The 12,720-nt window shown below is 34.8% G+C and overlaps 1 protein-coding gene across 1 annotated transcript in view; it reads right to left on the bottom strand.

Annotated features, from left to right (window-relative positions):
* The window catches only part of LOC306860828 (von Willebrand factor A domain-containing protein 5B1-like), a gene marked incomplete at both ends in the record, with an annotated part of 34,484 nt that extends 22,823 nt beyond the window's left edge, over positions 1–11,661 (bottom strand). Inside the window, 7 exons of the mRNA XM_079402774.1 lie at positions 2,596–2,772; positions 5,438–5,562; positions 7,709–7,840; positions 8,197–8,345; positions 9,638–9,857; positions 10,740–10,898; positions 11,523–11,661. Of these exons, the coding sequence (XP_079258900.1) occupies positions 2,596–2,772; positions 5,438–5,562; positions 7,709–7,840; positions 8,197–8,345; positions 9,638–9,857; positions 10,740–10,898; positions 11,523–11,661 (1,101 nt within the window). The remainder of the gene's footprint in view (positions 1–2,595; positions 2,773–5,437; positions 5,563–7,708; positions 7,841–8,196; positions 8,346–9,637; positions 9,858–10,739; positions 10,899–11,522) is intronic.
* Positions 11,662–12,720: the final 1,059 nt, after the last annotated feature.

The raw sequence follows: 12,720 nt of genomic DNA, 5'->3' as shown, positions 1-12,720 counted from the left end.
AGGTACAGTGGCGAGTAATTAGCATGAGGTTATAATTAAGTTTGTAAATATGAATGAGATTATTAAATAAGAATTCCAGCATTTTTAGTTTTTACAATGATAATGTCTGTTAACGTTTTGAATTAATTAAAAAACGAATCAACAGTTTTGTTTTAATAATAAAACAAGTTTACCTTCGGCAAATACTTCCTCACAAATTCAAAAAGAACTTGACACACAGTGAGAAATTATACTTAGTTCTTACCAAAATTGATTATTAAAAAACTTTATTTTTCTATGGAGCAAAAAATGAGAAAATTGTTTTTATTTATTTTCATGCAGTTACAAAAAATAGTGACTTTCAAGCTTCAAAAGATGCATAAAGTATAATATTATTATAATATTAATATATAATATTAATATTGTAAATGTTTTGGAATCATACGATAGCTTTGTGCGAGAAATTATTTACTTAAAATGTTTTCATGAGAGTTGAAATGTCATTCGAGTCAAATATTGGCAATGAATCAGTTTATCAAGTTTATGAAATGGGCCTAAATGATTCATTTACAAATTGCACTGATTCAGTTCTTGAGGTCAACTCACTAAATAATTATTTAAAGGAATAGTTCCCGCAAAAATAAAAATTAGCTTAAAATGTATGGATTATGGACACATATTTTGGCCAGAAGCGACAGTTTAAAGTTAAAATGTCTTAATGATAGATTTGTTTGTTTGTTTGTTTGACGAACACACTTTTCCCTTCACAAGACATTAACTGATGGACTGGAGTCGTGTTGATTGCTTGTGGATTATTGTGATGTTTTTATCAGCTGTTTGGAGTCTCATTCTGACGGCACCCATTCAATTCAGAAGATCCATTGGTGAGAGCAAGTGATGCTATATTTCTCCAAATCTGTTCCGATGAAGAAACAAACTCATTTACATCTTGGATGGCCTGAGGTTAAATACATTTTAAGCAAATTTTCATTTTTGACTAAATACATTGCAGAAATTACCAGCACAATTCTTCAAATTTCTTCTTTTGTGTTACACAGAAGAAATAAAGTCACATGAGTGTGAGTAAAATGTTCATTTCTGGGTTATTAAATACATCTGTTGTTGTCCTCCTCCAGCCCGGGAGAGATCATGCTGGATATATGACATTTCAGCATGGAACAAGGTCAAGGATATTCAGGGAAGGATATTACCACTTGAGTGACCTGAGCCTTTACATTAGAGCAGTTTGGTGTCTGTGGTCAGAAGGGGAAGATCCTCAATCAAAACCGCAGTGAGTCATCGCTGGCTCATGCGTCACGCTGCAGAGACCCTTCAACAGGGGGCACGCGCACGAACCATCCAATCTCAGCATGCAGAGTTACCAAGTTCAATTATCGTAGCTGCTTGAGCTATTCAGTGCAACAAGCTGGTTATTTCATTACAGAACCCCTTCAACAGGCTGCTCAAAATCTCTGATGTGATTCAAATAAAATAAAACAAAATATAACTATGTATTTATTTCAGGGAAATAAATATCTCAACATGTAGACTATCCTTCAAACGTTTGAGTGATGTTATATTTTTATAACATATATATTTTTACAACATCAATGTTGAAAAAAGATGTGCTGCCTAATATTTTTTGTAGAAAACTGATATATTGTTTTTCAGGATTCTGTGATGAATATAATGTTCAAAAGAACAACATTTATTTGGAAAAGGTATCTTTTATAACACTATACATGTCTTTACTGTCACTTTTGATCAATTTAAGGCATCCTTATTGTAAAAAGTATTAATTTCTTCTTAAAAAAATGTAATTAACCTGAGACTTTTGACTGGCAGTATATGTACAGTTTACTCTAAAACAGCTTAGATTGCTGAAAATTTTATTTTATTTATTTAAAAAAAAAGGTTGATTAAAATTACTGAATGTTGCTCATTTTAAGCTCTCCAGCAAAATCATAATGAAAATATTGTGAATATTAAATATATGCAACCCTACTTGCTAATTAGTACCTGCAGTGAATGGGTGCCGTCAGAATTGAGAGTTCAAAAGCTGATAAAAACATCATGGATTTGTTTCTTACAAACACACAGCTTTTCACTTCACAAGATTTTAATTGATGGACTGCAGTCATGTAGATTACTTGTGGCTTATTGTGATGTTTTTATCAGCTGTTTGGACTCTCATTCTGACGGCACCCATTCACTGCAGAGGATTCATTGCTGAGCAAGTGATGTAATGCTAAATTTCTCCAAATCTATTTTGATGAAACAAACTCATCTACATCTTGGATGGCCTGAGGGTGAGTACATTTTCAGCTAATTTTTGAGTGAATTACTCCTTGAAGGACTGATAATATCTGTGCTCTCCAACTCCCATAAAACGGTCCAATCAGATTTATACTGTTGAACACACGTGGGCGAACTCTCTTCATTAAATAAGCACTGCTGTGTGTATATAAAATCTTTTTTGCCATTTTTTGCTATATCAACACGACTAACGCACTTTGGGGTTTTAAACTGCTGAATAAATTAGGATGTCATTAAAAGTTAATAAGCATTGGGAGTGAGGGCCAGAGTTAGTTTAACACAGAAGCACAAGCATCCTACCTTAACTCGATTGATGTTGACCCCACTCATGCTTCCACTGCGGTCAATGAGGAAGATGAATTCCCCCTGAATGCTCCGCAGGTCAGAGGTCGGCGAGCGGAGGTCAGGGCAGAAGTTCAGCATGACCACAGGGTTGTGGAGGATATCTTTATGGAGCCTCTTCCGAATGATGTCCACCTACACACCACACATCAGACAGTGAAAGAGCCATTAACAAAGGCTATAATGGAAAGCTGGTGAATCTCACAAAAACATGTCACAATAACAACAAAATGAAAAAGCCTATTTTTAGGAACACTAAAGGGGATGTCTAATGCTATTTCATGCATTCTGACTTATTTACACCGCTAAAGAGTTGGATTCTCATGCAAAACATGACCAAAGTCTCAACAAACATGTTGGGTACAGATATGAAGGTTGCAATACTACTCTATAAGTACTCAACCAATTAAGCACATTTTATGCATTTTTTATTTAAATCAACACAAATTAATGCTAAATAAGATTTTTTTTTACCTTTTTTTTATAACAGTATATTTTATAGATTGCAATACATATAATGGCAATTTGATGGGAAAATATGCTTAATTTCACAATATAAAATAGGCTTAGGCAAAACTATATTTATATTCACGCAATAAAATAATTTGTGTATATATGCAAAAGAAATACTATATATATATAGTATTTTAATTAGTTTATGTATGTATGTGTGTGTGTGTGATAAAAAATACAAAAAATACACATAAAATCTTAATATTGTATATATAAACGACAAATTATATGTACAAAAATTATAATTTAGATATATATTTATTGAAATATGACACAGGAAAGAACAAAAGGGGAAAAAAGGAAGAATAAAAAACCCTCACAAAGAACGTTGGTAATAATAATCTGGAGGTTGAGTATGCAAACTGCTGCAAACTGAATGAAAGGTTGAGAGTTCATTGTAAGGTGGTTAAGTGTGAAGTTTCAGCGGAAAACTTTGAATCCTGTGAGTTCAAGCTCTTCTGAAGGATGCCAATTAGCCTATTGTGAACTGCTCTGAAGAAAGTATTTCAAATTAGCAATGCATTTCAACCACTTTACATCAGGTCTCAATTAGTTAGTCCATTGTACATTAAATTACTTCTCAGAAATCTGCTGTTTCCATGACTCACTTACTAAATTAACCTTTAAGCAAAATAGCTTTCTTCTACATACACACACGTTTCTTCTATTAAATGTCTTGTATAAAACTGAGCACAAATATCATAATTTTTATACTATTTTCATTTCTGTTATTCGGCTCACGTCAGCAAATGATTGATAGAGCCAGACACTCATAAGCATGTGAAACTGAGTCAAGATCATCATTTTGAAAATCTTTTATGGTTCACGGATTTCCTTCTCGTGAACTAAAGATTTAATTACAAGAGCACACATCCCGAAGGAGGTGAAGTTAACCCTTATTTCGCTACACGGTAGGTAGAAACACTATAGACTCAGCTGAAGACTTTTGATGGTTTCCATAGAAACGTCTATTCATTGCCGATGATTTTAGGGCTGAATGTTCTCTCCCTCCTGTTGAGGAACAGCACTCACTTAAGGATGCAATTGAAGCTTTGCGCGGCTGAGAAACATGGATCTGCTCTGACATTCCCACTTAATGTAACTACTTCCTGAAGCGACGATTAGCAAGAATTGTCAAGGGATTTTGCATTAAACCGATAACCTAACTAAATTTGATTTCACACTCGATTTTCAGTATAAGTGTTATTAGCCTTAATCTAACAGCTCGGCATTAAAAACCCTGAATATTTGAGAGAGTGACTGGAATCTGGGACAAAGAGGTATACTGTAAGAATATATACTGTAACTTCCCTTTAAAACTTTGGAGTCAGTAAGATTTATTTAAAAAAATAAAAAAATACTTTTATTCCACAAGGATGCACTAAAATAAAAAGTGACAGTAAAGACAATTATAATATTACAAAAGATTTATCTTCTAAATAAATACTGTTCTTTTGAACTTTCTATAAATAAAAATAATTACTACTGAAAATTTGGCTTTGCATCACAGGAACAAATTACATTTTAAAATGTATTAAAATATAGAATTGTTATATTAAATTGTCATTATATTTCACAATATTACTGTTTTTTTTTTCTTTACTGTATTTATAATCAAACAAATGAGCATAAAAAGACTTCTTACCAACCCCAAACTTTTGAATGGTGCAAAATATAAAAATGATTAATTAAAAGTTATTGAATATATTCACTAAAAAATATACAAACAATAATTGATTAATAATCACCTTTGTCAATTTTAATATGATCAAAATAAGTTACAATTTACTGAATTTGACTGGTTGGAAATAATTAAATCAAAATTATTTTATTCTATTAACAGCTATTAATATCAGTTTTAGATTTATTTATTTATTAACAAATGTATTTATTAATTTATTCATGCATGTGTTTATTTATTTATTTTCCCTCTAGGTTTATATATCTAATAGTACTGTGGTTTCCTTGTTCAAAAAACTATAGGTTTTGGTATTTCTTGTCAGTGAACAAAATCATTCCATGAAAAAATCTTAATCTGTTATATTACATGCTGGTTTGCTTATGAACTTCTCAGTCACAAAAACATGTCTTGAGAACGTTATTTCAAGTTTATGATTCTGGCTGCAAAATAATAACCTTTGCTAGATTTGACCAATTATATAGAAAAAGCACCACAAAAGCGTCCTAGCGTTGTACTACTTGTTTTTATATTTTTCTTCCTTGTACAGCCTACTTTATCTGTTTTTGTGTCTGTTTTCTGTAATCCCTCATTCACCGTCTCACTCACGGTCTTTTCATTACTGCAGTCCTTCTTGGTGGCCTTTATGTAGTCGCTCCTTCCTTTCAGATGCTCATCATATTCCTCCGGCGTCATGTCTCCGTCTTCGATGAGAACGTGTGGCAGATGGGGCTCTACGTGAAGAAAGGAAGAATTACTATCTCTGTACAGCATTAAAACCTTTCCGTGTGGAGGCACAACAGTGAATTATGACAACAGACGATGAGATGCATTACTGCCAGACATGAAGGACTCCCACGGTGGCGGTATTTCTTAAAAACAGCAACTGTATTAGACACAGAGTGCGTTGGCGCCATCAATACGGCTGAACGTTTGCCCCTTTGACTCGGCTGCCTTATCAATTCAATTGCACAATACTGGCCTCGGGTCACCTGCGGAGTGAGGCAATCTTACGCCGCAGCTTATGAGGCATCGAGGGATTCATTTATGCCTCCCAGACGCCGACGGAGGTCGAGATGCATGATGGAGTGGCTGAAGAAATATAGAGCTCAACTAAACAGTGCTTATAGAGCGAGAAATGATGTTATATGGCTGTGGACCTGGGAATGATGTTTCAATAGCTTATGATTTAATAAAGCGCCCCTTGTTTGGACAAGCTTTCAGGCACATGGAGAGATTAGCACTGGCTTGCTCTGAAAGGCAGACTCTATTGTCCAGTTAGCACTGGTCAGAGTGGCTGTGATCTTGTTTGTCTGTCCATGTGGGGACCAAATGGCCTGACAAAAAAGCAACATTGCTGGGAAGGTCCACAAGGAAAATGAATTCATAAAGGGACTAAAATGTTTGCTCATTGCCATTAGAAGTGGTTGCTAGTTGCTAGTGGCTGCCCTGAGTGGATTTTAGCATTATTGTTGCTAAGCTTTCTAGAGGGTTTCTAAGGATGGGAATCAGAATTTAATTATGATTCCTTAGAGCAATTCTTATTCTTTAATTATTATTTTAGTGCTTGTAAAAGATAACTATTTGAAAGTAAGAAATGTAATTGCATTGCCAAATGATGAGATCATTTCAGTAATAATAAATACATCTAAAACAATTCTTGCAAATGGTGTGTTAACTTTTTAATTACTTTATTCACAATCTTTTTAGAGGTGGCATAAATGCAACCCATTGTTTAATTAGATTATTATTAGAGATTAAGTATACATACACAACATGCATATTTATTTATTGCATATTTACTGTCACTTATTTAAGTCTCAGAGTTAGCTGTAAACTTTTTGTTTCACTTACACTTTTGGTTCACTAAAGAACAAGCTCATAAGAGTCATTCGTTTAGGAATCACACTATACTGGTTGCACCGATTCACTAAAAACAACCAACTCAGATTCTATTGTTTATGTGCTGTACTGTATGTGCACTTTAATTCACTAAAGAACTGGATCGTAAGAGTCATTTGTTGGGGAACCAGATAACACTGGTTGTGCTGTATGTTTCTGATTCACTAAAAATCAGGCTTACAAGAGTCATTCATTTGGGAGTTGCTCTGAAAATGTTTGATTCTCTACAAAGAAACGGTTTATAAGAGTCATTTGCTTGGGAATTGGACTATACTGGCTTATATTGGTTATGCTATGGCCCGGTTTCACAGACAGGGCTTAGACTAAACCAGGATTAGGCCATTGTTCAATTAGGAAATTTAAGTCATTTTTATTAACATGCCTTAATAAAAACATTACTGGTGTGCATCTCGAGACAAAACAAAGGCACTGACATATTTTAAGATCAGTCAGTGCAAGTTTCTTTCAGTTAAAACAGCTCAGACTTACACTTTAGTCTGGGACTAGGCTTAAGTCTTGTCTGTGAAACCAGGGGAATATGTTTCCGATTCACTAAAAGAATCAGCTGATAAGAATCATTCTTTTGGGAGTCGGACTACTCTGGATGTGCTGTATGTTTTGATTCCCTAAAAAAAGAACTGGGTCATAAGAATAATTCGCTCAAGAATCAGAATACACTAGTTACGATGTATGTTTGTGACTCACTTAAAAAGGTTTATAAGAAAAATTTGTTCAGGAATCTGACTACATTGACTGCACTGAAAATGTCTGATTCACTAAACCGGTTAATAAGGGTCTTTCATTTGGAAGTCGAACCACATTGGATGTGCTGATGTGCATGTTTTTGATTCACTTAAAAAGAACCAACTCAGAGCCATTTGTTCAGGAATCAGACTACACTGATCATGCTGTATGTTTTCTGAGCATATTCAGATCACGATATACAGTATAATTAATGTAATTATGTGTGTTACACACCACTGGGGTAGATCAGTATCTCCACAGGGCAGTCGTAGGTGTACTTGTCTGCCAGTGTGACCACAATGCTGGTGGCAGAGCGAGCCGAGGGGTCAGCGTCCGCCCGGATGGCATGTGAAGGGCTTTCCACACCTGCACAGAGAAACTTCTAAAACATCTAAAATAAGCAGGGACAACAGATGTTAGACCACATGCGAGGACTAAACCGTTCTGCAACTCCAGCAGGAAGATACATACTGCAAAACAACCGGCATCAAAAAATGTAGTACAGCTAAGCTATGTTATCAGCATGAAAAGTCAACATCAAACTATAAATGCATCAAAATCACTTAGGCTAGAAAGATGGCAGGATATATTTTGCATTTATGCTTTTGTCAGACATTTTAAATACAAATAAAGCATTACATTTTACAAGTATTCATATTTATTTCTCTGGAAATCAGGGGTATAATATTTAATTCTAGACTCATGGGGATGGAGGAACTGACCTGCCAGTAAATACGGCCCTCTGATCTCAAGATGGAAATTAAACTCATAGTCAATGGAGTTGATGGTCTCTTCCTCCAACAGAGCAGCCAAACACACTCCTGAGGCCGTCTGCTCGTGGGTTCCCACTGCACAGTGATGCTGATCCCTCCTGAGACAAATCAGCAGCAGATATTTTGATAAACTGCTCAATGTTTTTTGCCCATGCAATGGAAGTCAGTGGGGTCTGGCGTTTAATTTCCTGTTTCCATATTGCACATTTTGCTTAATCAACACATAATGCAACAATATCTTTGGAAAGCTATGTAGAGAGATGGTTAAACAGATGGCAGTAAAAATTCTGTATGCAAATAAATGCAAGAAGGAAGACAAGTCGCAATTCTGTATGCAAATATTAGAGCAATATCAGACAATTTTAATCTTGCATGCCATATGAACAACCAGTCAGCAACTGTTCTGATTTAAACAAATAGTTCAAACAAAAGAAGAAACATTTTTGAAACTATACTTACCCTCAGGCCATCTAGAATGTAAATGAGTTTGTTTCTTCATCTAAAAAGATTTGGAGAAATGTAGCATTACATCACTTGCTCACCAATGGATCCTCTGCAGTGAATGGGTGCCGTCAGAATGAGAGTCCAAACAGCTGATAAAAACATCACAATAATCCACAAGTAATCCACTCAACTGCAGTCCATGGTTTAAGGATGGATTGTTTTGTTTTTTGTTTTTTTACAAACGCAGCTTTTCACTTTGCAAGACGTTAACTGATGGACTGGAGTCATGTGGATTACTTGTCGATTATTAAGATTTATTTGGTGAGCAAGTGATATAATGCTAAATTTATCCAAATCTGTTCTGTTCCAATGCGCAAACAAACTCATCTACATCCTGGATGGCCTCAGGTGAGAATATTCTTAGCAAATTTTAATTTCAGTATGCAAAAATTACACTGATATCAAAGATTTTATGCATGTCATATGAACAACCAGTCAGTATGTTTTTGATTCACTAAAAAGAAGCAACTCATAAGAGTCATTCATTCAGGAATTGGACCACACTGATTGTCCTGTAACTTCTTGATTCACTGAAATGAACTAATCCTTCAATCTTTATAAATCATTATGCAAATATATTACACAGATATCAATAGCAGTGTAAAGTCTAACATGTCATTGCAGGTCAATGGGAGGTTTTTAAACTTTAATCTTAAATGTCCTAAAAAGTGTAGCATGCAACACAAAATGCAAAATAGGCAGCACAGATAAAGCTGATTTTATCTACAAAATACATTTTATGCTTTAAATTGGAGTCTGTATGTTAAAACGTTCAGACTCAATGAATTGCTTTTACTAGGGTTTGGAGTTTAGAACTGAAATCAGAATGTTTGAAGATCAAACAGTAAATACAGTGTGTCCATGCAAATACTAATGAATCACACACCTCCTAGCAGTGCTGGGCGAAAACGCCTGCTCCTCTTTGACAGAACGTTGGACTCTTGGAGAGCAGACGGGTGGTGAGCTCACCCGAATTCCCCCATTAGGGAGTGTTCTGAGCTCTGAGGAGGTGCTGACCAGTATATTAATGGTCTCCAGAGGGGGAATGACCCCCAGACTGACCACCAGCACTGTCCTCTCCTGATCCTCATCCAAAACGATATGTCCTGCAACAAGATGATCAGTCGATGATCATCAGTAAAGCCTCAGAAATGTACAGTCAACTTCAATTAAAAAAAGTTTTGTTAAAGAAAATTTGTGGAAAATTTACTCTACTTGTGGATCCTCTACAGTAAATGGGTGCCGTCAAAATGAAAGTCCAAACAGCTGATAAAAACGTCACAATAATCCACAAGTAATCCACAGTTCATCAATTAACATATGGTGAAGGGAAAAACTGTGTTTGTTGAAACAATTACAAAATTAAAGCTTTTAAACTTTAAACTGTCACTTCTGACCAAAAGAGAAGTCAATCATCCGTAATAACACTCCCTCCAGTGAAAAAGTCCATCCCCTGTTGTCCACCTACATATCTGTTTAGAACCATTTCAGACCGTTTTCACTTGTAAACAGTGCATGTGCATGTTTCTCTCCTGATTCAGACAAGATGGAGAAACTTTAACAGAATATTATGAATAGAGGACTTGTATTTTAGCAAGGAGCAACTATTTAAAATTGTCTTGATGAATTTGTTTCTTACAAACACACAGCTTTTTGCTTCATGAACTGGATCCTGTGGATTACTGAGATGTTTTTATCAGGTTTTTAGACTCTCATTCTGACGGCACCCATTCACTGCAGAGGATCCATTGGTGAGCAAGTGATGTAATGCTACATTTTTACAAATCTGTTCTGATGAGGAAACAAACTCATCTACATCTTGCATTGCATGAGGCTGAGTAAATATTCAGCAAATTTTCATTTTTGGGTGAACTATTCCTTTAACTGGATTCAATAGTCACTGTGACAGGCCTTACATTTAAGCTCTGAATCAGGGATTAGCTAAGTAAGATCATTGATGAGCATTATAAATGATCATACAATCTTACCACCTCCACTCTGCGGGGTTCCATTGGCATTGCGGCAATCAAAGTAACAGTCATCGATTTTCATTTTATCTTTGATCTGCACAGTTATTATCTGGCTGCCTATCATCGCTTCGAACCCGACCACCACGCTGTACTCATCCAGAGGGTATATAAAGATTCCTGCATGAATCACAGGATTACAGGAGAATGCATTGTTTATTACACAATAGCGAAAAACGATCCTTCCACAAAGCTAATTTTGCACTTGACAGAAATTAAATCCTTCGTTTTAGTGCTTTCAGCATTGATCAATGCAAAATCCAATTTGTTTGAGTCAATACGACACTGGAGACCACAGAGCAGCAATCCGCCGGTGACATTTCTAGACTTCACACAAATAGCTGATGAGGTTGGGAGGGAAAGACAAGCGTTTCACTTTCCTTCAGGGCATTTTGTCAAAGTATTACTATGATTATAAAGAGTTTAATGCATTTCTTCTCAAATTTCTTTTGAGGATGAGAATCATAATTGTGGTTTTTGTCAAAAGCTGAAAAGGATAAGTGCTTTTGGACAAAAATAAATAAATACTGGGCCCGATGATGTTGCATCTTTTGAGATTATAGTTAATCGGTGCATTCAGTGGCAACGGTTTACGCTAAAGTTTAGGTTTGATCGATACTTACTCAAAAAAAATTAAAAATCTTTTTTTTTTTTTTTGAGTGTAATAGTGAAGACGTAGCAAGAGCCACTAATGATTGATATCACTTCAGAAGAAGTAATGCACCTATTTTAGACAGCACTTACCCTCGATAGGGTGATCTTCAATGTTTTCATAGGTCAAGGAGGCTGTCACTGCCAGGGTGTAACCCCTGACACAGGAAGTGATGTCTGAGACGCTGAGAGGCAGAGCGCTCCCTTTGCTCTTGTTGATTAGGCCAGGCATGATGGTGGTTCTGTCCAGTACAGCTTCTCACATGAGGGGGATGTGTCCCTAAAAAGCCTAGATAACATTGAAACCATGTTTTACAATATATCTTGCAGAATGCCTATAAATAAATAAATACCTCTTTGGGGCCACATTTTTTTTTGGACACATTTATGGACTCACGTTTATTTTTGTGGACAATGTATGAAAGTCCAGATAAACATTATTATTATTAATAATTATTATTATGCATTGAACTTTCTTGCTTTATGCAATAAAACATTTAAAAAGCTATTCAAGCAGCTTTCTAAGTAAATTTATCTTGTTTTAAAGTTTAGATATTTTTTTCTGGACAATCTAGACATTATCTACAAAAGAAACATAAATAAATAAACATAAAAATAAATATATTTATTTACTTACATTTCTTTTGTAGATAATGTCTAGATTGTGCAGAAAAAAATATCTAAACTTTAAAACAAGATAAATTTACTTAAAAAGCTGCTTGAATAGCCTAATATTGTTTTTATCTTTTTTTTCTTGCTATAATCAATAAAAATATATAACTTACAGAATGCAAATAAATAAAAGAGGCCAATATGTATTTATTTATTCATTTTTTTATTTACATTAAAATATGATCAAGATACATATACAAAAATGCATAAAGGATCTGAATTATTATTATTATTCTCTATCCCTCTCTCTCTCTCTTTACTGCTTTTCTTGTTTTAAGCATGCATCTAGTTGTGTTAGTCAAAAAAAAAAAAAACGTTCAAAATATATTCTCCAAAAACAAGTCGCATGCAGTATCTAATGATATTTTGTTTCTCAAGTTAAACTGATCTCATTTTAAGGATGTTCTAAATGCAATAAAAACGTAACATTAACTGGACATGTTAACATTTGACCACCAGAAAATGACCAAAAACTAATTTTGAAGTGTGTTTACTATTTTATCATTTACATACCGTACAAACTGTGACATGTTTTGTTTAAAAAGTGTTTGAGCAAATCTGTCCTACAGATAAATGCCACCTGGTTTAATATTTCATATCTATGCAGTGACATTCACAC

Source organism: Barbus barbus, assembly GCF_936440315.1.
Source record: "Barbus barbus genome assembly, chromosome: 41".
In the NCBI taxonomy this organism is placed as follows: domain Eukaryota; kingdom Metazoa; phylum Chordata; class Actinopteri; order Cypriniformes; family Cyprinidae; genus Barbus; species Barbus barbus.
Note: the sequence above shows the minus strand (reverse complement) of the source record. Positions and strands in the feature narration are given on the sequence as shown.